At 44.8% G+C, this 26,943-nt stretch overlaps 2 protein-coding genes across 3 annotated transcripts; one reads left to right on the top strand and one right to left on the bottom strand.

Annotated features, from left to right (window-relative positions):
• Nucleotides 1-11,165: 11,165 nt before the first annotated feature.
• On the top strand, nt 11,166-21,471 carry LOC307228156 (uncharacterized protein). Of its 2 annotated transcripts, none has more exons than XM_079997712.1 (12): nt 11,166-11,365; nt 11,705-11,793; nt 11,936-12,054; nt 12,144-12,246; nt 14,246-14,346; nt 14,439-14,588; nt 14,827-14,994; nt 15,104-15,173; nt 15,880-15,958; nt 16,336-16,489; nt 21,155-21,259; nt 21,339-21,471. In XM_079997712.1, the coding sequence occupies exons 1-12, from the start codon at nt 11,259-11,261 to the stop codon at nt 21,369-21,371; spliced, it is 1,278 nt and encodes a 425-aa protein (XP_079853838.1). In that variant the 5' UTR covers nt 11,166-11,258; the 3' UTR covers nt 21,372-21,471. The 2 variants fall into 2 exon arrangements, with proteins under 2 accessions (XP_079853838.1, XP_079853839.1); XM_079997713.1 differs by having other exon boundaries at nt 11,228-11,604.
• mtfmt (mitochondrial methionyl-tRNA formyltransferase) lies at nt 21,460-25,932 on the bottom strand. Its single transcript, XM_079997714.1, has 9 exons — nt 25,535-25,932; nt 24,836-25,033; nt 24,547-24,669; nt 23,727-23,829; nt 23,177-23,252; nt 22,776-22,867; nt 22,610-22,688; nt 22,449-22,522; nt 21,460-21,791 (listed from the first exon to the last, which is right to left on the bottom strand). The coding sequence occupies exons 1-9, from the start codon at nt 25,801-25,803 to the stop codon at nt 21,606-21,608; spliced, it is 1,200 nt and encodes a 399-aa protein (XP_079853840.1). The 5' UTR covers nt 25,804-25,932; the 3' UTR covers nt 21,460-21,605.
• Between the last annotated feature and the right edge of the window lie 1,011 nt (nt 25,933-26,943).

Here is a 26,943-nt window from a genome sequence, read left to right as displayed (position 1 = left end):
AGGACTTAAAGGAACTGCTGCTAATGTCTTGTTGCCAGAACCATTTGTGGCAGTTCCGCCTGCCACATGCAACCCAAGTGTCATTTTCAGGGCCCTCCGGCACAGAGACAGAGAAGACGGTGGGTTGTAGACATTAGTTTATTGCAGAAAGGAGGCTAGGTAGAATCAGCTAGGAGCAAAAAGAACATGTCAGGAAAGGGTTCCTATCCTGAGTGTGTGTATGAGGATAGGGGTTTCAACCTGTTGCTTGTTAGCCCAACCACAGAGCAACAAAAATTAAAAAAATATTTAAAGCAGACTCTGACACAGGGTTACCATAGCCCAAAACGACAGACTCTGACACAGGGTTCCAATACCTTAAATAATAAAAACACAGGTCTCTGAAACAGGGTTTCCATACCTTTTACATACAAATTCAAAAATTTAATTTGAAAACCTCCCCTTCCAGAGGACTTGGTTCCCTGGATCAGCATGGTCCAACCGGCCTTCCCCCAGGGCGACAACAGACTGCCCCCTCCTCCCTTCCGGAGCATGGGGCCTCGTGCTGCTGCACTGGCTGGTGAAGGCGTGGCCGGACTTGACTGTTGCGGGGGCTGCTTGGAAGAGTGGCCTGGCTGCTGGGCTGGCTGGACGATCCCGGCGGTGGCTGCTGGGCAGAGGAGCTAACTGTAGAGGGTTACCCATGTTGTTTGCTGCGGCTGCTTCTCCCCCGGTCCTCCACCAAAAACCCTGGGTGCTGCTGCTGCTAATTGGGAGAGGGTTGGTGCTGGGGCCATCAGTTGACCTGCTGGGCATCTTCAGACGTCTGTGTCCCTTCCCCGTGCCGGAGAGTTCAGGTGCCACTGTGGCAACCACATGCCACCCAAGTAGCGTTTTCAGGGCCCTCCGGCACAGAGACACAGAGATGGTGGGTTGTAGACATCAGATTATTGCAGAGAGGAGGCTAGGTGGAATTAGCCAGGAGCAGATAGAAGATGTCATGGCAGGGCTCCTATCCTGAGTGTGTGTGAGAATAGGGGTTTTAACCGTTTACTCGTTAGCCCAACCACCGAGCAACAGGTATGCAGCCACCCTGACACAATCACCTAGATCCAGGTCACTTGTGGCTGCTGAAACCATCCCATCCCCACACCACACCATTATTATTATTTATAATTTTGGAAAAAAATAAATGAAGAACGGGCATCAAGATGACATCAGCAATAAGGTTTGATTAGTCCTCCAAACCAGTAGGGGGAGCAAGAGTCTCCACCAGTCCAATGGTTTGAAAAAAAGATTTACAGGCAGAAAGGGTAAAAATACACAAAGAATGTAGGTAAAAGGTGAAAAGGCCCATTTTGTTTTTTACATCTCAGCTGGTGATGTTACGCAGGGTAAAATAGTCTCATTCACTGCCACAGCACAGTAGCAGGATGGTAGTCAGTCAGTTAGTATGACAGCTGTTTAGGATGGCAAAGTAGTGTGTTTAGGATTTATTATTTCAAAGTAAATAGTATTTACACAAAAAAAAAAAATCCAGTTTTTAATAAATAAAGTCCCATACCAACAGCGGCCGCGGTAAAGTTAAAGAGAACAACGGAGAGACATGCGTGACAGCACAGTGCACAGTTCTGGTTTTGTTTTGTTCATGTAGGAAACAAAGGAAAACAAATAAATCTCCAATAAAAACACTCACTCACAACAGCGTTTCTCTACATCTCTAATACTTGCCAATTTGCCATTCACTGTAGCGTTAGCTCTGTCCTGTCTCCCCTACGCGACATCACATTCCGAGTTTGCAGGCTATGAAAAAATAAAGATCATTCTTAAATCAAATTGGTACATAATTTCCACACACATTAATTCACCCGGTATGTCAACCTGAAAGTTGCCCTTTAACAACAAAACTGAGGAAAAAGAAGAATCGTGAGGGGGCTCAGCACAACTGGGCTGTGAATGGGTACGAGATGGAAAAGGTAGGTAGGATTGTTCAGGGAAATGGAAGTATGGAGAGAGGGATAAGGGAAAGCATTGCATCTAATCCAGGAGGGAAGAGAAAGAGTAGTGATGAATTAAAGGTGCAGTGTGTAGAATTAGTGGCGTCGAATTGTGAGGTTGCAGATCGCAACTAACAGGACCTCTCTAGAGCCAGTGTTTGGTTTGTCTGTTCTGGACTACTGTAGAAGAAACATGGTGGTGCAACATGGCAGCCTCTGTAAAGCCTACCCACTCCCTATGTAGCTAAAAATGGCTCATTCTAAAGTAATGTCAGCACAACAATTCCTATTTATATTATACACTATTTAAAACATACCTATGAATATTATAATCCATTTCTGCCAAGTCCATTCTGTAAATTCTACACACTGCACCTTTAGGAGATGGTGATAGTAAGTGCAACATTTTGGAGATGGAAGAGATAGTAGAAGACCGAGAGAATGATACTGTAATGTCATCATAAGATTAAATAAAGAAGAGAGATAGAGTTGAAAATGATGAATCCATTAAAACTGATATATGCGCTTAAGCTTATGATTGGATGGGAGATGGGAATCTAATGGTGTATTGTAGGGATGAGACTCAGAAAGGGACAGCGGGCAGAAAGTGTCATGATCTCCGCCTTCTTCTACTTTCCCCTCCCTCTCCTTACCTGTCCCATTAGCCCAACTCTAGTTGGGCGAGTGGAACCCGGCAGCCCAGATTGACGCATTCCTAATGGGATTAGCAGAGTATGTGAAGGAAGAGCTGGTTTCCCATGACCTGCCCACCTCTCTCGATGGCATCATTGAGCTTGCTTCCCGTATCGACCGACGCATCCAGGCCCGGCAGCGAGAGAGGCGTCGGAGGCAAGTGGAGCGCCGCCCAGCAACCCGTCTCCCAGGTTCCTCCGGGCCGCCAGCTCTTCCGGCCCGTCAACCCACGAGTGAGGCCCCTCCCATGCAGGTTGGCCGGGCCAGCCTCACACGGAAGAAAAGGAGAGACGCCGGCTGGGGAACCTTTGTTTCTACTGCGGTCTAGCTGGACACTACATCTCCGGGTGTCCGGTAAAAGGCCGGGCTCGCCAGTGAGGGAGGAGGTCCTGGTGAGCCACACCTCCAAACCCTCCTCCAACCCACGCCCCCTGTGTCAGGCTCGGCTGCTGCTGCCCCAATGCTCACATTCCCTCGCCATACTTATTGCCTCTGGTTCCGATGTTAACATCATCGACGATAACCTAGCACGGCAGCTGGGTGTTGGTCGAGTTCTCCTGCCTTCTCCGGTTCCTGCCACTGCCCTGGATGGCCGCCTCCTGGGGACAGTCACCCATCAGACGGTGCCCATCCGCATGCTCCTGTCCGGCAACCACCACGAGACAATACAGTTATGCATCCTGCACTCACCTCATCACCCTCTCCTCCTGGGGTTCCCCTGGCTCCGGCGTCACAACCCACACCTCGACTGGGCCACAGGGGCAATTCTGGGATGGAGTCCTGCGTGCCATCAGGTCTGCCTGAAGCAAGCCGCCGCACCTCAGCCACCCACCAGCTCCAGCTCCACACCTGACATGTTGGGGGTCCCTGCCGAGTACCTCGACTTCAGGGAGGTCTTCAGCAAGGCCAAGGCGACATCCCTTCCTCCGCACAGGCCATAAGATATTGCCATCGACCTCCAGCCCGGCTTCACCCCCCCTAGAGGCCACCTATATTAACGATGCCCTGGCGGCGGGCATCATCCATCCCTCCTCATCCCCGGCGGGGGCTGGCTTCTTCTTCGTGGAGAAGAAGGACAAGTCGCTTCGCCCCTGTATTAACTATCGCGGTCTCAATGACATTATGGTCAAGAACCGCTATCCCCTGCCCCTCATCTCATCAGCCTTCGAACTCCTGGAGGGGGCCACGGTGTTCACCAAGCTCGACCTACGCAACGCCTACCATCTGGTCCGGGTTTGAGAGGGGGATGAATAGAAGATGGCGTTCAACACTCCCTCCGGTTACTACGAATATCTGGTGATGCCCTTTGGTCTCACCAACGCCCCTACTGTCTTCCAGGCCCTGGTCAATGACGTGTTCAGGGACATGCTCAACAAATTCGTCTTTGTGTACCCCGACGACATCCTGATCTTCTCCCAAACCCAAGCTGAGCACGTCCACCACGTCCAGACGGTCTTGCAGCGCCTCCTGGAGAACTCACTCTTTGTGAAGGCGGAGAAGTGTGAGTTTCACGTCCCGTCCGTCTCCTTCCTGGGGTACATCGTGGGGAGGGGGACCATCCAGATGGACTCCACCAAGGTCTCCGCTGTCACCACCTGGCCCGCCCCGGACACCCGCAAACAACTCCAGCGCTTCCTCGGTTTTGCCAACTTCTATCGGAGGTTCATCCGAGGCTACAGCACGGTGGCTGCCCCCCTCACAGCACTAACCTCCTCCAAGGTGCCGTTTCTGTGGTCCGCCGCCAATGACGCCTTCCTGGCCCTGAAGGCACGGTTCACTTCAGCCCCCATTCTGGTAGTGCCTGACCCCGAACGGCAGTTCGTGGTTGAAGTGGACACCTCCGACGTGGGAGTCGGAGCTGTTCTCGCCCAGAGAACCTCCTCCGACCAGAAGCTTCATCCCAGCGCCTTCTTCTCCAGGCGTTTGACCCCGGCCGAGAGGAACTACTACATCGGGAATAGGGAGCTTCTCGCCTTCAAATTGGCCCTGGACAAGTGGCGACACTGGCTAGAGGGAACCTATCTGCTGTTCCTGGTGTGGACTGACCACAAGAACCTGGAGTATATTCAGTCCGCCAGGAGACTGAACTCCCGTCAGGCCCGTTGGGCGCTCTGCCTTACCAGGTTAAATTTCTCCCTCTCCTATCGGCCGGGGTCACGCAATGTCAAACCTGACGCCCTGTCCCAGCAGTTACAGGAGGAGGAGGAAGACGCTGCTGACCCTGACACCATTCTACCGTCCTCCCGTCTAGTTGCCACACTCACCTGGGAGGTGGAAGAGAAGGTCAGAGCTGCCGCCCAGGACCAACCTGGACCCAGCGCATGTCCACCCGACCGTCTGTTCGTCCTGCCTGACCTCCGGTCCGAGGTTCTTCAGTGGGCCCACAACTCCCGACTCACCTGCCACCCGGGGATCCAGCGGACGAAGGAGGTCGTCCAGCATCGCTTCTGGTGGCCCTCCCTGGGTGAGGACGTCCCAGGGTTCGTGAATGCCTGCCCCACCTGTAACCAGCACAAACCCTCTCTTCTTGCTCCTGCCGGTCTCCAACACCCACTGCCGGTTCCTCATCGCTCCTGGTCTCACATCTCCTTGGACTTCGTCACCGGTCTGCCACCATCTAGCAGCAACACTACCATCCTGACCGTGGTGGACTGGTTCAGCACGATGGCTCACTTCGTGCCTCTACCGAAGCTCCCGTTGGCCAAGGGCACCGCCAAGCTACTGTTGTATCACGTCTTCCGCCTCCATGGCATCCCGGTAGATGTTGTATCCGACCGGGGTCCCCAGTTCGCCTCGGTCTTCTGGAGGGAGTTCTGTTCGCTCCTGGGGACCACCGTCAGCCTGTCCTCAGGGTACCACCCCCAGTCCAACGGCCAAAACGGAGCGGAAGAACCAGGAGATGGAGACGGCCCTTCGCTGCATGACGTCTCAACACCCGTCGTCCTGGTCTGAGCAGCTTTTGTGGGTGGAATATGCCCACAACACCCTGACCAATTCGGCCACAGGCCTCTCCCCCTTCCAGTGTGCCTACGGCTTCCAACCGCCTCTGTTCCCGGCCCTTGAGAGGGAAGCTTCCTGCCCGTCCGTCCAGGCCTTCATTCGCTGTCACAGGACCTGGACCCGGCCCGGGCCGCCCCCGGAGTACCAGCCGGGCCAGAAGGTCTGGCTCTTCACCCGGGACCTCCCCCTGAAGGTGGACTCTAAGAAGCTGGCTCCTCGGTTCATCGGCCCGTTCAAGATCGAGAAGGTCGTCAACCTGGTGGCAGTGCGGCTCAAGCTCCCCAGGTCCATGCGCGTCCATCCCACCTTCCACGTGTCCAAGGTCAAGCCAGTCCGGGAGAGTGCTCTGGTCCCCTTGGCGCCTCCTCCACTTCATTGACGGGGGTCCTGCCTTTTCTGTCCGCCGTCTCCTACGTTCCTGCCGGCGTGGGAGAGGCCTGCAGTACCTGGTGGATTGGGAGGGTTACCGCCCGGAGGAGAGGTCCTGGGTCCCTGCGAGGCACATTCTGGACCACACCCTCATCAGGAGGTTCCATCAGTGCCATCCTGACCAGCCCTCCAGACTGGGTCAACCCTCCCGACCACAGACCCCACCACCTCTCTTCTCTGCGTCCTCCAACGATGTTTCAGAGGCGGAGGATGTCGACCCTGGGGGTCCCTGCTCTGATGAGGACGTGGCCCATTTAGCGGAGGACGAGGAGATGGACGGGGTCTCCAACTACTCCAATGAGGATCACGTGGCCCATTTAGCGGAGGACCTGGAGATGGATGGGGTCTCCGACGAGTACTAGCTCTCCTCCGAACCCCCTCCTCCCACCCTGCATGGACTTTTGGTGTTATTTTCTTTTTTTTTTTTCCTCGTTCGTTTGTGACGTCAGGAGCCGTCCCTTGACAGGGGGGTTCTATCATGATCTCCGCCTTCTTCTGCTTTCCCCTCCCTCTCCTTACCTGTCCCATTAGCCCAACTCTATTCACCTGCGCACACAGCTTTTCCAGATCTGCAATCTAACCACTATATATGCCTCTCTCACCAGTCACCCACTGCCAGATTGTCTTCGATGCTTGCACCAGACTCTCCAGCGTTCTCCGGACTGATTCCCCGCTACCGACTCTGCCTCGCTCCGACCACATATCCTGCCTGCCCCCCCCGCCTGTCTTCTGTCTGCACTCCTCGTTATCGAACCTGCCTGTCCCCGACGATGTATCCTGCCTGCCCCCTGCCTGTCTTCCGTCTGCTCTACAAATAAAAGACATTACCAAATATCCCTGCCTGTCTTTGTGCTGCAATTGGGTCCTAACCACACCCGTTACAGAAAGGACTCCAATACAGAAAAATTAAAAATTATGCTAAGGGAGTTATAACGTGAGTACATCCTAGTGTTGGTATTAAAGAACTGAACGATAATTTGTAAGGGGGCGAATTGGTGAAAGCAGAAAGACTTTCAGATTCTTCCAGGGGTTGTGTAGGATAGGATAGGATATATGAGATGAGAAACCATCTTTTCTGCGGCGTAAGCAGAAAAAGATAACCAAATATCAACCTTAATACAACAACAACCTTAATATAACAGTTACATAAGAAACCATTTATCTGCCTAGCCTTTGGCAGTGAAGTTCACCAAGTCCCCTTCACAGTTGCTGAATGCTCTGCAGTTGTTGATTGAGGGTGGTCACCTGCTGGCGCAAATTGTTATTAGCGGTATTGAGTATGGCCACCTGATCTTTGTATAATGCCAGTTGATCGAGGTGAGCCTTAGCTTTGAGGCGGGCCCTTAGCGACTGGAGCCGCTGTTGTTCCCTACGCGTATTTCAAGTAGATGGAAGATCTGCTGCGAGCGGTTGGTGGGGATGATCTGGAGCGGTCCCAGGAATCTGGCAGACTTCCAACTTTTCTTCCGGAAGTTGCGGACCACCACCCGGTAACCTGGTCGTGTAGTGGTCCTTCAAGTGGGACGGGTAGGGTTGCTTTGACCTGGCCAGATATACTTAAACACTTGGGTGAGAGACATACATTATGACAAGATTGTTTGGTCTAGGTCACAATTGTAAAAGTGGGGTACGTGAAATAATTCTGTGATTCCCAAACGGTTACGTTGAATAGCTGACTACAGTCACAGTACTAAAATAAGTGCATGCACCGTAGCGTAACAACAGAATTATATTATCACAATGTCAAATATGTAAGGGAAATGTCCATAGAATATCGATTAGTCTGCAAAATAACCGACTGTAAATCATGCAGGCTTTTCAAATTTTCCTAAAATGCATTTTTTTGAATGTTGCCTGAACATAATCCCTAATCTGTGCCTAATCCTGTATCTACTTAATGATTTAATTTACTAACTATTTAAACCATTTCCTAAATTATTGAAAATTATTTAATTAAAAATTGACCACTACTCTTACTATAATGTAGTTTTTCTTGGAGAGTATATAATAATCTGTGTACTATCAGGATAGACAGATTGATAAGACAATGGAACACACACAAAAGCAACCCTCCGGGGATCACAAAGATATAATTTCAAGCAGGACTTGAGGGCGATCAACCATCCCACAGCTCCCAGTTGGAGCAGAAAAACTATTGATTGCAGTCATTCAGTTTGAGGTCTTGTCCGATGCAGTGACATCACCGCACGCAGGTTCAGGGGAGCACCGTTGGTTAGGGTTGGTTGTGTATTTGCAACACCCTGAGTACAAACACTTCATGTTCGTCAGGGGAGAGGAGGAATAGCAGAAGTCGACGCTTGCATTTCATTTCACAGAACTTTGTTCGCTGTTCAGGAGATGTCCCAAGTCACTCCGCCTGATGTTGGCCAAACTGGATCTCTGTACACAGAGTCCTCACAGACCTTCTCTGCAATGTAGGCGTAGAATGTTTCCAAACAGAAAATCAGGCAAATTGGAATGTCCTTCAGGCCTCTGTGAAGCCACGGGGCGCTTAATGTTCTCGCTGCAGACATTGTCAAAAGATGAAAGAAGAGGTCTACGACAGTAACAGGCAGTGTCATAAAGAAAACACTCCATGGTTCTCTGACAACAATGTCTCTAGGTGTTGTCACAGAAATCATTAACTCAACTTCTGAACATTGCTTCAACAACTAGGTAAATTCAGGAGAATGTCACATTTAAATAAGAGCTAATCAAAATGATTCTGGTTCTTTAGGGTGCTCTATAATATCTGACAATAATAACAGTGGAGCTCAATATGAGGCATAGAGCTAAATTCAATCAAGGTCTTTCCATTCATTTGCTTGCATGCATTTCATCTCACAATAATTCCAATTGAATCTATTAAATAATCGTATTTGCAAATAATTTAAATACAAATAGCAATAATATCAACAATTTACAAGGACCTTTGAATGCTGGACATGTAATGGCCTTACTCAATTGTAGAGCAATTCTCTTTAATAAATAATGTTGTCAATCCTTCAGGTCTTCCCAACCCTTCTACACTGGTCAAAGGTCAAACCGCAGTCCAGTGGTTTAAATGCTTAAAACTGCCGAAATAAAACACTGAATAGACGGGCTGGTTAATATTCATCAATACACAACTACAACATTAATCGATTCACAAGATATTTTCAAATGTAAACTTTGGAATGCCCAAATTAAAAACCATTGAAACGGCCAACTTCTTTCACATTTATTTTAGTGTTTCAATTTTTAGTAAGCAAACGCACACATTCCATCACCTCTCCTGTGTACAAAAAAACCCAAATCCCTCCTTGTTAACCTACTGTATATACAGCTACCTTATTCAATGTCAAGTCGAGATAGCTTCTAGAGTTAAAAATAATGCTGTTCGATTATACTTAAACAATTACCAGCCTTACTAAAAAAGTTAACCAGCAAGGATTTGAACACACAAACACTACTATATATCATAGCAGAACTGACAATTCACTCATGCAATATTACTATTTAATGTATAGTTTCAAATCTATACTGTTTACTTACTTATCATATCCTTCAATTTAGAATTACCAATTTACTAATGCTTCATGCCATTGTGCCAATCCATTACTGCTATAACAATGCAGACTACCCCTCTGTGGGATAGATAAAGTATTATCTTATCTCAACCAGCACATCACTTTGACACAAGAACACAAAACAAAAGAACAAAAAAAGAGAAAATAAATAACTCAAACTTTATAAACCAAAAACTAATGCATTTCTGCTGCTGTTATGTATGTTTATATCTGAAAGCAATTTTCCCAACTTATATTGATCAATTTAGCTACACAAGTATACACAAGACAAACCACACACCAACCGATTATAGCAACATTCAACAGAGGATCACTCATTCTTTTCACACCATGGTCTTTCATAAATACACATGCACATAGATTATTTGCATCTGCCTGTTTGAGTTCCTTTTTCTTATTGAATTTATAATTACAGTAATTTTTAATCGGGTCAATATTTTAGGTTCGTTGGAGAAGAGACTCTGCCAATACTTGCAACCTGGGTGGAGTCCTGCACTCAGACACAAACTGAATTTGTAGGAAAAAAAAGTCTCTTACCTTTATATTTTGAGATACATTGAGAAGGCATAGATATGTTGTGGAAAGATGGTCTACTGATAGAATTGAATGCAGTGGGAATAGGAGGGTGAGTTTATAATTGGATTAGGGACTTTTAGACAAAAGAACAATCAGGGTAATAGTGGGAAGGGCAATGTCAACCAGTTATGTTGCAGAAAATGACACAGGGGTGAAACAGTACTTAGGTTATATGGAGGAAAATTTGGAAAGGGTATGAATGAATGAATGTAATGAGATGTCCAGTGGGAGTGGAATGGCGAGCCAAAAGATCAGCATTACAAAACAAAATACATTTGATTAATACGATCGGTACTGGATTATGAAGCGATCTCAGACACATTTAAAGAAACTGGATAGAATAGGATACAAACTCAGCTCCTTAAAATAAGTTGTGGGACACTTAAAACATCCCCCGTAGCCGCACTTACAAATAGACAGGAGAACAGAAACTTTTCAAAATCACACCAGGGAAATGTATGGATATATACAAATGTACACAGATGGGTTTAGAGATCAACAGTCAGGCTAACTGGGATCTGCATTTGTAATTCAAAAGCTAGGAATAAAATAAACAAAAATACTTGACTAATCATATTTCGGTTTATTCATCAGAAATAGTGGCATTGCAGTGGGTAGAACAAAACCAACCAAGTGAAGTAATTATCTTAACCTTACCTGAAAGGAAACCTGGGGGAAATGGGAATAGGACAGATTCATTTAGGTGAGTCAGTTTATTCATATTTTGGATTTTTTTAAGGAAACACTATTAGTAAATATAATCCAGTATAGAGCCTTTTAGTCTCGATACTTACACTCCAGCTCCACTCCTGCCCAGTAGATGCCGGTAATACACCTTTCCGTTGGATGTCAACCGCCTTAACACGCAGAGAAGAAGGAGAAGAAGTAGAAGAAGAATTAGAAGGGGCGTTTTTCAAGCGTGTGTGTGTGTGTTGTGATTAGATGTTTTTGAGACTGCAGGTTAATCAGAGAATCCACATCAACGCATTTGATCCGCGCGTGTGTGTCAATCCAGATGGATTACTTTGAAGAAGATTTGGTGGCTGCGTTACGAGAGGTTGTGAAGGACGGAAACTGGCAGTACATAGGGGAGACGTCCGACCTCTCCTCGCCGTGCACAAAGTAATGCTGCCTTAACGTGAAACTCGGAAATCGGTTATTTCCGAGTCGGTAGCCTCCACGTCCGAGGCAAATATGTTTATATTATTTTTAAATCTTTATTAATCGGCCCCGATCGATCAGCTCCGAATATTCCGACTTGGAATTCCGATTGAAATGGTCGTTCCATTGCCCTTTTCCAAGCAGGAGGTCAGAGTTTACGAATTCCGATTTCAATGGAATGCAGCACGAGTCATCTCTAGGTGGCCGCCACTATTATAAAGCAGACCATGATCAATTTCTCCTCCCCGTGTACTCTGCTGAATTGATTTCGTAATCAGGTCAATTACTTACTGTCGCCAGGTTGTTCTCTGAGGATGGAGCACACGTTGTTCTTGTCCATGCTGAAGATGGCCGGTACTGGGCCATGGACTCCTCTTGTCCCCATGAAGGTTTTTCCTTTTTTAAGTTATTCTCCTCGTCGTTTCATGAAATAAAGCTTACGGCCAGACGTTGCTCATGGGTTAACTCTGTGGGAAGCCCCCAACATATATACGATATGATGACCATTCTGAACCTTGTGTGAATACACAGGTGGCCCCCTGGAGCTTGGGGACATTGAAGATCTTGGAAACGGGAAGATGGTCCTCGTCTGTCCTTGGCATCACTTTGACTTCGGTTTAGAAACGGGGGTCTCCTCCACTGGACTTCAGGTAGATTTAGCAGCCAATCTAGGTGTATTTACACGCTTTGAAGAAATGAGAAATAATATTTTCTTGTTTTGTTTTCATTCCTGTTTTAGAACCATGTCTACGAGGTTAGAGTCGCGTTGGACAAAGTGTATATCAATACACCAAATGTACTTTCTTTGACTCCCACTCCAGTGACAGATGCCCCATCTACAAGTAAGTAACAGCCGGGTTTGTCACTTAATTGCTTTACAGTTTACTAGTCCAGAGATGGTACCAGTGAGTTTATATTCAAAACATGATGTAGCGTCTTAATGTCTGCCCCCCACAAAGTCAGTGTGGTGATGGTTGATATTGGCACGGAATCCCAGAGTTTCATTGTTCCTGGAAAAAACAAATCGATCTTATGGAACTTTATTCTAGTCAGGCAGAAGGGATTTTATCAAACACACTTTACAGGCTGAAGTCAATTTGCAACAAAAAAATTTTCTCATGAATTCTGTTATGCCACGGACACACTACACAACTTTCAAAGTCGTCAGATCACTGTACTGTTCACACTACACAACTTTCTGTCTTGTGATCGGGAATCTTGGAGTCGTTGTGGTTTCACACTACATGACTGATCAGTGACCGGGGTTCACACATTACATGACCTTGCATGAGGAGGAATCCCAGACTAGTTGGGTCTCCAAACTATGCTTTTTCACAAACACACACGTGAGAAGCGACATTGGAAATTACGCAATACCATGCACGGTACAGGATTATTTATTTTTCATCATATTCTTGATCACTGGAAAAAAAACCCAAATAAAAGCAGAATAAATATTTAAAAACCCTAGAGAAGAAAAGTAAAATAGGTATGTTATGTGTTTTCTGAGTGCTGCTCCGCCGCACACCCGTTTCCCCTTGTCAACTTCTCCCCTCCCCCTCACTCCGTGTCTGCTGTCATTGGCTGCAGCTTGTGGCATCACTCCGGAGTCGAGCCCAACAAGACCAGATATTAAACCTGCTTGATATCTTGCCGCCATTGGCGAGCAGTCGGATAGTGTTGTGAGCAGTTCATACCACACGCTCGTCGCTCACAGGAGCGCGCTATGATTTGAGTCAGATTTGGGGCTTTGCTCAGCGATGTCCAAAAACCTGTTGGCGAGTAGAAAATCAGGCCAGAAACATGTAGCCTGAACTCGGCATTACGTGATGTTGAAATTACTGCCGCGATAAAAATTAAACTACATAGTGAGCTATTGTTATTTGTTATCCAGAAAATAAATAAATAAATAAATCATGAGCTTCTGCCTGCTTCACCTGATTTTGTTTGATTGATAGAAAGATTGATTGATAGATAGAAAGATAGTTGGATAGATAGATACTTTATTAATCCCTGTATGGAAATTGCAGTGTCAGCAACAGCTTACATCAATAAATAGGCAGTAAGAATAAAGCAATGGAATAAGAAATAAAATAAGAAAATGAATAACGGTTAACTGTTCACAATAAAATTACAATATATACTTAACCTAATGATAAACAACAACATATATAACCTAAAAAAATAAGAGGAAAAACAATATTAAAAAAAGGTAAGTGAAGTGGCCCTAAATCTGTACTAACTGGAAAAAATGTGGCATTATACAATAAGTAATGAAATAAAGCTAGTAGTAAAACGGAAGGAGTAACCTAAGATGCAGGAAAAAAAATGGTAACTATACAATAAACCTTGTGACAAAACATTAAATATATAATATAAGTCATAAAAAAACAATGGAAAAATAAACCTAAAATTAAGCTATAAACAGAATTCAAGATTCAAGATTCAAGATTTTTATTTGTCACATACATATACATACTTCCATACATATATGCAGTGAAATGTAATGAACGAATGAATGAATTGCAATGAACAATAAGCTTATACCATTTTATCAACAAATGAGACATTTGAAATGAGAAATTTGAATGTGATGTTTGCGATGTGAATGAGCGGAAAAAGTGTAGACAGCTTACGTCATTGAATTTAAAGGTGCTGTCATTGACTTTGCCACTGAAATATTTTCACGGGGAAACGGCATGACACATTGAATATATGTCTACTCAACATTGCCATTCAAACCAAATTTAGGGCAGACCTAAAGATGGCTTTTCGGTTTTCAACTCATAAGTCAGTATATTATTTGATTTATATTTGTTATTTTATTTCAATTGTTTTAAGCCGTCAAATCCCCAGATGTCGGCAGGAAAGCGTCCTCCTCCGAAGATACACTGTGCTTCTGGGCCACGAAGATCCTCTGCACGCCCGATCCAACGGAGAAGGTTAGCGTGCCCGAAGGACCCAGACCCAAAACATGGCGTGCGATGGCAGAAGGGGTTAACCAAATAACCACGAGCCCCTAAAACCGTTTCAGGCGAGCTTGACATTCGAGGTGCAGAAGAGGTGGCGCTTGGGAGAGATCGCAGAAGTGGGTCAGGCCGTGCCTCCTCAGCAGCCTAACCGAAAGCCAGGGCTGACAGTGCTGGAGCCCGGGAAGATAAAACGCGGCAAAGGAGGCACACAGGTTAAGTTTGATGGCTGTCGACGTACTTGGCACATATATCTGACAATGCTATTTATTTATTTATTTATTTTTTAATGATAATGCTTTTTTCCACACACGTGTGTGTGTGTGTGTGTGTGTGTGTGTGTGTGTGTGTGTGTGTGTGTGTGTGTGTGTGTGTGTGTGTGTGTGTGTGTGTGTGTGTGTGTGTGTGTGTGTGTGTGTGTGTGTGTGTGTGTGTGTGCGCGTGTGTGCACAGGCCAGTCGAATAGCCTTGCTCCACTCTTTGGCCAACATTGAGCAGTGGGCGATTGACTTGTCCTGGGACATCATCGCCAGATTCTCAAGCGTCAGAATGCGGAGTGGCGCTGCTCTGCCCCCGCAGTTCTTCAACGATTTTGTTGAAGTGGCTGGAGATGAAGCAAAGGTTTGTTGGTGGTTGTTTTTTTTCCCAAACGAATTCTGTAAATGCCAGCCATTTGACCCCGTGTTGGTCTCACATTTTATGCATTTTTACTTTTGTTATTCCTCCACAGCATTATCAGCTGTTGGAGAAAAGAATCACCGACCTCGGCAGCCACTTCGGTGCTTTGCCTGTCCACAACGGTGGGTTGGTGGAAGTTGTCGCCAAGCTTCTAAATATTGTGGATGTTGGATTACTTTATTTCAATCGAGTGTGTGGACAATTGTCTAAGCAGAAGAATTACTGTGTGGAGAAATGTTTTATATGTATATTAAAGTTACACACAATTACTGAAGGGAGAATTTGTTTAATTGAGGTATTTACCTTTCTACTCTTTTGGGGGTTCTAGGGTGCCTAACCAAACTATAACACACACTCCAAAGTCTTGGTGGACTTCCTCGTGAAAAGCTTATCTTATAGGGCTCTCTTTTGGATCTGAGTATTTTACTGAGTATTTATGTTGATTTTTCTGAGAACAGAATAACCAAAATCTAGATTTGGTCATAGTGTTTTGAACTGTACAGAATAGAGTTTGATGCTTGCATCATAAAATTGTAATTGTCTTTTTAAAGGGTGTTCTTTTGGAATTCTGTGGTAATTGTTTGTTGTATGTATATAATTGTATGTATGAAATGTATGGTGGTATCCATTTTAGCTTGACAACCATGCACACACCAAGGGTTTCGGAATATTTAGTTCTGGACAACTTTTGGCAGATGATGTCAAAAAGTTCAGCCAGACAGGGTTCTACTGTACTAATTATAAACAATTGACAGTAACAGTTCGTCAAGGATAAATTCTAACAAAGACTTGTGCTGGCCATTAATCTTCCTGTTGTTTTTTTTTAAGGACTGTGGCAGTCGGCCACAGATACTTCTGAGGACCTTTTGTCAAGGCTCGCAATAGTGCACATGGTTCATGAAGCCAGGTAAGCAGAGACTTTCTCACGCTTTTAGTTGATGAGTACAGTTTTATGCCCTATTTGTTACCTTTCTATTCTCTGATTGTCTTCTCATCGCGCATGAATGCAGTCCAATGCGGCAAACATTTAAGATTAAAAAAAAAAATTCAATTTAAAGTTTGAACTTTCTCATTGGACTGCATTTAAGCACAGTGAGAACTTGTTGAATTTTCTCAACAGTAAAACTTTTAAAGAGGTTGTGCTATGAATAGTTATAAATGATGGGAACTAGCATTTTAATTTAAAGGCCTGGGTTGAAAAATAGCAAACCTCTCCTTTAACTGTTTAAAATAGAGGATGCTTAGAGAATTATTTTTTTTATTTACTTTTTTTTGCCTCTGCAGAGGCTTGGACGTCCACCCTCAGACCCTGTCCCGCTTTGCTGCCCAGGGTGATCAGGCCTCTGTGGATATTCTGGAGGTGATCTACAGAGATGAGATCACACACGTTGCGGCGGGGTTGAGGTGGTTCACCTACATCTGCTCGCAAGAAGGACAGGTGGGCTGGAACATTTTGGCCTTTTTATTGATGAGCAGAGCTGAAAGGATTATTTTTTTGTTTGTCTTTTTGCAACTGATACGACAAAACATTATGCATGAACTAGAGACACACAGAGTTCATAGGCTGCGATACAAGTAGAGTTAAAATTGTCACTTACCCTTTCAGGGAGCTCTATAGTAGCTCTAGGCAACCAATTATAAACAAAGCAGATTCTCACTAGCACCAAGCTTGTAGCTCAATAACAGGAAGGGAAAGTGTACATAACAACCACTAAAATTAAACTGAGGTGGAGGGTTTTTCTATATACAGTCGTAGCCAAAAATATTGGCACCCTTGCATATATAAAAAACAAAAAAACAATTTTCTATAGAAATAAGACCAGAAGTATATGGTCTCCAATTCTTTAGTTCACTGTTAATGGTACAGAAGCTTTGTTTTCGATTCAGAACTTAACATATCCTTTTAAATCATTAAATAAACAAAAATGGGATTGACTAAGTTGGCACCCTCGACTTAATATTTGGCAGCACAGCCTTCAATGAGATTTCCACACCTCTACTGGGAGTTTGCCCATTCTTCTTTTGCAAACTGCTCCAGTTCTCAAGATTCAAGATGTTTATTTATCACATACTTATACATACGATCATACATATATGCAGTGAAATGTCATTGTGACGCACCCAAGATTATGCACAATAAGTATTGACTCAATAGATAACTAATTAACTAACTAAACAAACTGATTCCTGAAACATAATTCAGTAAGTAAATATAATAAAAGAAGAGTAAAAAGGTAAATATACTGAGTGGGAATACAAAATAGAAATAAGAAGAATGGACTATTATGTATGTATAGATATGTTTAGTAAAGTAGAAAGTGAATGTAGTGTGTTTTAAGAAATCCAGTACACTTATACAACAGTACGGCACAGCAATACAGTACAGTATGCAACATACAGTACAGTAAGGCAGTGGGGCCTATGTGAGTGTCTCATTGAGGGCCCCTGGTGAGGTCAGCATTGACAGTTCTTAAACTCTGTCTCAGTCTCTTTGCTCCTACTGTGTGACTGCAGATGCGCTTGCGCGACTGCAGCAGTTGGAACAGTCCGTTGTTGGGGTGGTGAGGATCCTTCATGATCCTGCGGGCTCTGCTACAACACCTCCTGGTGTATAAGTCCTACAGGGAGGGGAGGGTAGTTCCGTTCAGCTGAACGCACCACCCACTGCAGGGCCCGCCTGCCCTGAGTAGTACAGTTCCCAAACCAGGCAGTGATGTTGCCTGTCAGGATGCTCTCCACTGCTCCACAGTAGAAGGACTTGTGGATCCTCACGAGACCCTGAATTTGTTCACCTGCCTGAGGTGGTAAAGACGCTGCCTTGTCTTACTCACCAAAGTGTCTGTATGTATAGTTCATGTTAAGTCCTCCGCGATGTGGATGTCCAGGTCCTTGAAGCTGCTCACCCTGTTAAGTACCATTAATCACCAATGGTGCGTGTGTTCTCGGTTGTAATCCTCTCCTAAAATCCGCAATCAGCTCCTTCGTTTTGCTGACGTTCAGGAGGGGGCTGTTGTCCTGGCACCAGAGTGACAGGTCAGCCCCCTCCTCGCGGTAGGCCTTCTCATCGTCGTCTGTGATCAGGCCCACCACGACTGTGTCGTCAGCAAACTTGATGATGGTGTTGGAGCTGGACCTGGTCACACAGTCATGTGTGTACAGGGGGTACAGTAGGGGGCTGAGGACACAGCCCTGGGAGGATCCTGTGTTCAGGGTGAGGGTGCTGGATGAATGCCTCCAGGCACACAGCGGAGTGTTCAATCTTAGCTCCTGCAGCTTGACAGCCAGTCTGGTGGGGACTATGATATTGAAAGCTGAACCTTAGTCCATGTACAGCAATCTCACATAGCCCTTCCGACCATCCAGGTGCGTGAGTATGGTGTGCAGTACCTCGGAGACCACGTCGTCCATGGATCTATTCGGCCAGTATGCGAACTGCAGCGGGTCAGTGGTGCGGGGGGGCAGATGTAATCCTTAATCAGCCTCTCAAAGCATTTCTCGACCACCCAGGTGAGGGCTTCCGGACAGTAGTCATTCAAGCAGGCTGGAGAGGCATTCTTCGGCACAGGGACTGTGGTGGACTTCTTGAAGCAGGACGGGACCACCGACTCGGCCATTTGAATATCCTAGTGAGCACCGGGGCTAGCTGGTTAGCACAGGTCTTCAGTACTCGCCCAGATATGACATCTTGGCCTACAGCTTTCCAGGTGTTCAAACGCATCAGAGCCCTCCTGACATGCTAAGACACAGAGTGTGCGCTCATCCTCAGCAGTGTAACTCCAATTAGCCAACGAGCTAGCAGTGTTGTTGCCAGCCTCCAACCGCGCATAAAAGGAGTTCAGTTCATTGGCTTGGGAGAGGCTGCTCTTGTCATTAGTAATAGTCTGCAGCCCCTGCCACAAGCAGGAGCCAGAGAGAGTCTTGATGTTTTTGGGGTTACACCAGCTGCTGTTAGTCATGATACAGATGCCGCCACCCTTGTATTTCCCGACGACTCCGATCTGTCGGCGCGGAACACGGAGAAGGACTCGGCTGAACGAATGGCTTGATCCAGCACCAGTGGGTTCAGCCATGTCTCCGTCAGGCAGAGGACGCAACAGTTTCTCATATCCCAGTCGAATATCATCCATCTTGTTATCCAGGGATTGGACATTTGCAAGAAGGATGCTGGGCAGAGGTGGACGGTAAGGTTGCCTCCTCATTCTGATCCGAATGCCACCTTGTTTACTGCGGTGCTTCCTCCATCGGCCCACCTGTGTAACCGCGACTGCATTGTTGTTATTTTCTTTGTTGAGAGTGTTGGCGCGTAAAATCTTCGCCAGCCACTCTGGATCAGCAGATAAAACATCCAAAATTTGGTTCTTTTAGGGAATTTTTTATATCCAGGGGATCACTGCCGATTAGTTTTTGACAGACAGTGATGTAATACGAAAGAAAATGCTAAAATGTGCGTAATCGACACAGAGCATTCGCGCAGACGACGACGAGCAACATATCTGCTGTTGTCAGATCTCCCACAGGTGTTCAATGGGATTAAGATCTGGACTCATTTTTGGCAAACTCCAGCTGGGCCTCTGGAGTTTGTGTCTGTGTCTCTTTCAGCAGTGGGGGCCTCCTGGGTCTCCTACCATGGAACCCCCTTTCATTTGAGTTGGCGACGGATGGTGCGAGTTGAAACGGTTATACCTTGTGTCTGAAGGTCAGCTTGAATCTGTTTTGGAGTTGTCCGACGTCCTTTCTCAACCATTCAAACAATTCTTCACTGCAATATTCTTCTCTCTTGTGTCCTCTTCCAGGCTACAGTAGCATGGGCCTTTACACTTCAAGATTCAAGATTCAAGATTTTTTATTTGTCACATACATATACATACTTCCATACATATATGCAGTGAAATGTAATAATGTAACTTCTTGATAACATTGTGAACACAGGAACATCAAGGTCTCTGGAGTTGGACTTGAGCCTGTAGCCTTGAGATTGTCCATGCTTGACTAGGATCTTCTGTCTTTCCTCCTCAGACAATTTCTTTTTTCCCTCCATGTTCAGTGTGGTACACGCAGTGACACAAAATAGCAGAATGAGTGATGAGTTCTTTTACTTTTAGACTTTTTTATGAGTACTTTTCTCCCATTTTTATACTGGTTGAATGAGTGATTACTGGATTGTAGGCACCTGTGACTCACCACAAGTGGGTCGCAGGTGAATCACCTGCTTAAAATCCAATTACTACTTGCAACTTCTAAAGAGGTGCCAATAATACTGTCCAGGCCATTTTTGGATTTCGGTGTGGAATAAGCAGGGATTCAGTATTTTTTCTTTAACTTTTTTTTTTCCTCTGCAAACCAAAGAAATACATATGTGGATACCAGAAGATGTTTTCATTTTAAAAAATTCTGGAAGAAATGGTATGTAATGGTGTCAGTATTCTCAGCCACGACTGTAGATATGACTCACTCTATAGACTTGTCCAAAACATGTAGTGGCTCTATCACAGCTAATTTTACTAAGTACCCTTCAAAACAAGTTAAATAACACTAAGGCAATGACTGTGGAATTGAGGTAGTAGTTGGCGCCATAGAATTAAATTATTATTATTATTTTTTTTTTAATTAATTTACAATCTTGGGCTCATCTCAGTGGTTGGTGTCACAGGTTTGAGTCCACAACTCTGCCACAGCACAGTAGCAGGGTGGTAGTCAATCAGCAGGTGAGTCTGTTTGTTTCACAGCTATTTAGATTTGTGAAGTACTGCATTTAGGATTTCTTATTTAGAAGTAGAGTATTTAGACAAATCCAGTTTTTGGATTTGTCACATCTTGTTCTATTTGCCAAGTTGCCATTCACTGTAGCGCTAGCTCTGTCCTGTCTCACACCCGTTACCTTGAAGTTCACAGGCAATATTGGATTTTTAGATGGGTGTGGCTAATTGCATTACAAAAATGAGAATATAAAATATAGAATTGTTACATAATTTCCCCACAAATCTCACTGGGTATGCCAACCTGCAAGTTGCCCTTTAAGTAGCATCAATAACTACTGGAGCACTTCATTGGGCGCCAAGGGGAAGTTCACGAGAGCGTGTGCTTAGATTTCTGCTTCCTGCAGGATTGCCTGTCAACCTTTCATGACTTGGTGAAGAAACACTTCAAAGGGTATTTGAAACCCCCGTTCAACACGGAAGGAAGGACAACTGCTGGAATGACGGAGGAGGTAAAGCTGTATCATGACTCTCTCATTCAGAATACGTCTGCATTGTGCTCTATCCTGATTATTTCTCTCTCTCCTGTAGTGGTACATACCTCTCGTCAAGCCGTCCAGTTGACCACACGTGAATACTGCCGTGATGAATTGTAACTCAACAATTACTGTCATCTTGCATTTGTGGAAATAATTTTAAGCGTTTATGCATATACGTAAAAATATATATATTTATTGTACATTAATTTCTTATTTGTGTTTATAGCATTAAATAAAATATCTTTAAAACAGACAAGATAATGGTGCTCTGAAATTGAATGTTGCCATTTTGTGGCCATGTCAAAATAAGCTCTTTTGATTATTGTGTCCCAGAGTTCTCTCTCTCTGCAAGCGCCCTTGCTTCGTTTCGGCCAGTGACAAATAGGTGTTGCGGCGTCTGGTGGGGCGTCTTTTCCTTTAGGCCCGGGTGGAGGTAGCCATTGTAGAAGTCTTCGGCCGTCAGCTGTTTCTTCAACACCACTGCCTTGAATCCCACCCAGCCGTCCTGAACCACCAAGTGTAACCCAACAAACAAACAGTCAGACAGTAGACGGCAAGTTGTGGCAACAGCTCCCATCCCTTTCTTGGAACTGCTTTCAGCGAATCAGATTTGCTACTATTGGAGCCAAAGCATTCAAATTTGCTTGTGTTTTCTGTTAATGCAGTTATGTTTTTTGTAATTTGCTTGTGTTTTGTCTATTTGCATGTGTTTTCTTAAGTTGCAGTGTGTTGAGCTCTGAGGGCAACCGTCGTAGCGATTCACCGTTATCAAGTTGGAAGTTAAAGATGCGACTAGATCGATACGCGGACCCCTGGATTGATCTAAATGTTCCATGAACCGGTCGATTCAGAAGTTACGATTCAGTTGACCGAAGCTTTGCTGCTAATTCTACTTTGGTATAAACTAAGTTGCTGTGGAGGATTCACTGATCTAACGTTACAAGTCATGTTACTTTCACGCCATTGAACCAAAAACCGAACATTTCTCTCTTGTGCTCTCTCTGACTCGCACACACACACGCACATTCCCTCTCGCAAGACTTCTGAACTGCCTGCCGTAACCTTCGCATCCAGGATAAATGTGGCTCTACTTCATGAAAAAAAGACAATAATAACATAATAAAAGGTAATTGGACTGGACTAATTGCATAACTGGACATACCTTACAACAGACCGCCAAAATATTTGTTGCTTTCAGAAAGCTTATTGAGCCGGGAATCTGTTGTGTTCCACGACCTTAGGGGAAGAAACAAAGCAGATTGAGTGAAGATTTTTACAGCAGTGATACAAATTTGGGATTTTGTTTTTTGAAACACTCGTTACCTGACAGTGAAATGTGGCATTTTCCAATGAAATCAAGGAGCTTGATAGGTTTTCCCATCCACATGGTCCGTAAGGGAATCTAATTGCAGGGAAAAACATACAATACCGTTGCTGCGAAAGGACATAAAGCCTGCCGTAATGAAATGGTAATGTTCATTGTCCTTACCCGTGATCCTATAGCACGAAACAGACGATCAATCTGGTCGCATGTCTGTTCTTCCCATGCCACCCAGCTCATTGAAGTTGAAATCTTGGGAGCTGTTGGGAGGAAAATCCCTGCTGTTACAAGCCAATTGGGTTCTGCTTTGTTTTTAGTTTACTGATATTAAATGTGCAGGTTCAACGGACAGCTGGGAAAGGTACATCAAAACCTTTCAATATTTATTCAACGATAATAAAGGATAGGTTTGCTATTTTTCAATGCAGGCCAACAGCGAAAAGCATTCAGCAAGGTCCTGCTATAAATATTTGGGAAATGGTGGGAACATTTGAATATGGCCTGGGTTGAAAAATCGCAAACCTATCGTTTTAAATCCATTACATAACTTTGGGTTCAAGCATACTTACCTGACGTTGCACCTGTCTGACTTTGCTCTTTTTTGTTTGCCAGCTTCTCCGGGAGTGTCCTTAGTGTATCGATCAGCTGTGATCAAGACAAACAAAATTTTCTATTACTAGCGCCTTAGTGTGTTGAAACCTTGAACCAACTACTGTTTCTAGGCAGATATTAGGTTCTTAATATTCCTATAAGGTTTCTATGTTGGTTCTTTCATGAGACTATTAAGTTACTTTGGTAATCAATAGTCCAATATGTGGCCCCATACTGCCCCTAAACACTGACGAATGTGGCCTGAACGATTGGATCTCAAGGTGTCCTCAATGCGTCTTGGGTGTGTTCACGCCTGTATTTAGAGCTAACCATTTGTGATCAAATCATCCAGAACATATTTGTAAGTGGTTTCTAGGCTGCTGCTAACCTGTTGTTATGAAGTTACTTGAGGTACTAAGTTGTTACTAGGCTGTAAATAGGTTGTATCTAGGCAGTTGGTGATTTATTGCTTATACAGGTTCTGTTAGCATGTTGCTAGGTAGCAGGATTAGGAAGTGCATGACCCACCAGATTTGCCCCCCTGGCGGCCAGGGTAACACCCAGCTGATCGGCAGTGCAGTGCTGAGGAACAGCATAAACCTCCTGATTGAGGATTGGACCAACGTCAAACCTGAGGTTCAAAGTATGGTTTGTGAATCCATATTTGCAGCATGTACCAAAATTATGAACAGGAGTGTAAATGTTGTGAAAGTGATAAGGAGGCACAGTTGGTTGTTCAAAGGCAAAGGCCAATATTTGTTCCCTAAACCTTATTTTTTGATTATCAAGAGTCAACCTAAGTGATTGTGTGTGGCATCAGAATCTTTTAAATTGATCCAGTTTTGAGACAATCACAGCTATGTGACAAGTTGGAATTCGTAGTACAATGGGGCAATCGCTACTATGACCATGATTGCCCGGTCACGTGGCAGTTGGCTGAAGCTATTTTCTCAACAGTGGCTCAATTTAAAAGATTTTTAGGGCAATCAATTGGGTTGACTCCCAATGATCAAAAATAGTACTTAGGTTAAAAATAGTTTTCCTTTAAACAACCAATAGCTCTTCCTTATCACTTGCCAATTTGCTTCCAGATGAGGCAATGTTGTGTCGTCTAATGAGTTTCATTTATTGACAGGATACTGTGGCCAAAGAAGAATATTTGCTTCCTTTTTTACTCTGATGCAGCTGGTCTCAGATATGTGTTTTGTTAATTAAAAAAAAAAAACAATTCACTAGGGGATTAGTACAAAACAATTAACTGTATGTACTGTACCCTAGAATCTTAAACGGTAACAGTTCCTCTTCATCTCCCTGTTGCAAAAAGAGAAATGCTGAGAAGGCCAGTTACCTCTGGGGTTTTATCTGCATTATAGTGACTCCTGTGACCGTGTCTCCATGCAGGATAGTGTGGAAAATGGGGGCTGGGCCTCGCCACCTAGGTAGCAGGCTGGGGTGGACATTCAGAATCCCACTGGAGCAAGCAAAGCAGACACACACACAAAGATTGTTCTTCATGATTGAACCCATTCTAGGAAACACTGCACACTATGAGCACCCTTAGTTTACATAGAAGACTTTCTATACGTGTGTAAGTGGGCAGAGAATATAAATTTGAGATATTTCCCATAGCTGCTTACTATGGAAACTGGCTTATGAGTTTCTCCTGGAGCAAGCAACCGAAAGACACCACCACTGCCACGTCAAAGCGCCCACGGAGATCCCCGGGGGGCCAGGTGTGAAGTGGGAGATGGTGCTGATCGGCAAACTTCCTCACTAGGATGTTGTTGGATAGAACAACAACTTCCAGTGAATCCACTATCCTTTCGTTTGAAGCCCTGCAAATATACACATTTAGCCACATTGCGACGCAATAACAGTGATTAATTTGCGATTTTCTTCTTTGGCTGATACCGTAATGTTATTATGCACTTTATGACATTAACTTAAAATTTTGGAAAGAAATAAAACTCACCCCAACTGACGGAAACACTCCTAATTCATTATTTTTGTTGTGGCATTGATGACTTTGGCTTCATGTTAATGAGCTCAATAAAACATCGACAAATTAATAATTTTAGGGATGACTATTTGTGCTTTCATAAGATATCTACACACACAAAAAAATAATAAAAAATATTTGAGAAACAATCATTAGTAATGTGGAAATCATAAATAAGCCGGTAGAGGCATTAGTTTTCGAACAGTCCATAAAGTTCAGAAATCACTTTACTGTAATCCAGCTTTAACACTCGCATTTCAATATTGTAGTGATTCTGTACGATTTCATAAAACAATCGCGATCGGATGATTGGTGGTGATCATTGTGACAGTCCTACCTGACAGCTGTCAGGAGTTTAAGGGATTCCACAGCAAAACCATCTGAGCCGAAAAACAAAACTCTCCATGGTGGCCCTGATGAGGAATACTGTCTAATGGCAAGTTGACAACTTTCTTCCGAGGTGAACCGGCATCGCCTGTGCCCGCAGCTCCGAGGTTTGGCTCCCCATAACCTGAGAAACGTAGTCCCTCGGGTACAAAAGCTTCGAACGCCCTGAAGTAATTTAAGGGCAGGGTGTCTCGCCTTGACATTGTTCCACATTTTCATCTGAGCTATCGTTTCATGATAGATGATCGTATTTGCCAAGCAGCGACGAACGAAGGCGTGACTGCTGAATCTATATCACTGAAAAACTGAATATCTGAGTCAAGAACGTGATACTGGCTCAAATTGACACTACAGCACGCTTCCGGTCCGCATTCGAAATGTTTCCGACGCCACACCGAACAATGCGATAAGTTCCTTCAGCGTCACCTACAGTACTGCAATGAGAAGATGAGAAATTTGAATTAAATAAAAATGTAAGAAGAAAACATGTGAATAATACCTCATAAATCTAATACCTGTTCTAGATTCAAACCTTAACAATTCACTTAAAAAAGTGACATTTTCAAAGAAAAGAAAATGTTCATAATTTGTTCGTAATAATTAAAATGCTCTATAGTGTAGCGTGTTGGGTAATAGAGGTGGGGCGGAGATTCCCCAGCATGCTTTGTTATTGTGTGTTTCGGAGTTGTCGGGGAAAGGGATTGTTTTATGTGTTCTTAGTTACAGTAATGTTAATTGTTATACTGTTGTTGGTGCTAGTTAGCCAGATTGTTATTACTTTTATGTGTTGTGATTATGTTATGATTGTTGCACCAGGAGTGAGAGTGTGTGTGCCATTAGTGACTTGCCTGCCATGACTGCAGTGCAGTTGCACTACAGGTGGAGTACTTGCATGAATGAAGGGTGTGCTTGACAGTGAAAACAAAATGCTCGCTTGTTGTGGGGGTGTCAGAAGTCGGATGCAAAATGGTAACTTTGAGCGAAGCGTGCAGTGGCTCCCAAGAGCCCGTAAGCCCAAGTGGCAACCACAGCATTGGGAACATTGACCCAGACCAACTCTAACATGAGCAGAGCCAAGACTCTGTCCCTCTCCAGGGTTCAAGAGTGGGTGAGGGCAGGCCACCGACCAGACTGGTCAGCGGTGTCAGCACTGGACCCGGAGACGAAGGCCCTCTACTCGCAGTGGGCCAACCTCATCAGTCGTGACAGGCTCCTGCATCGCCGCTGGCAGACCCCTGGTGGCCATCGCGACATCCTCCAGCTCCGGGTGCCCCGCCAGCCACATTCCGGAGTACTTCAGCTTGTCCATGGCTCTGTGGGGGTTGGTCACGTCGGGGTCACCAAGACACTTCATTGCCT

This window comes from Zeus faber, assembly GCF_960531495.2.
Source record: "Zeus faber genome assembly, chromosome: 3".
Classification (NCBI taxonomy): domain Eukaryota; kingdom Metazoa; phylum Chordata; class Actinopteri; order Zeiformes; family Zeidae; genus Zeus; species Zeus faber.
The sequence above is the reverse complement of the archived record's forward strand: the minus strand, read 5'-3'. Positions and strand labels throughout refer to the sequence as shown.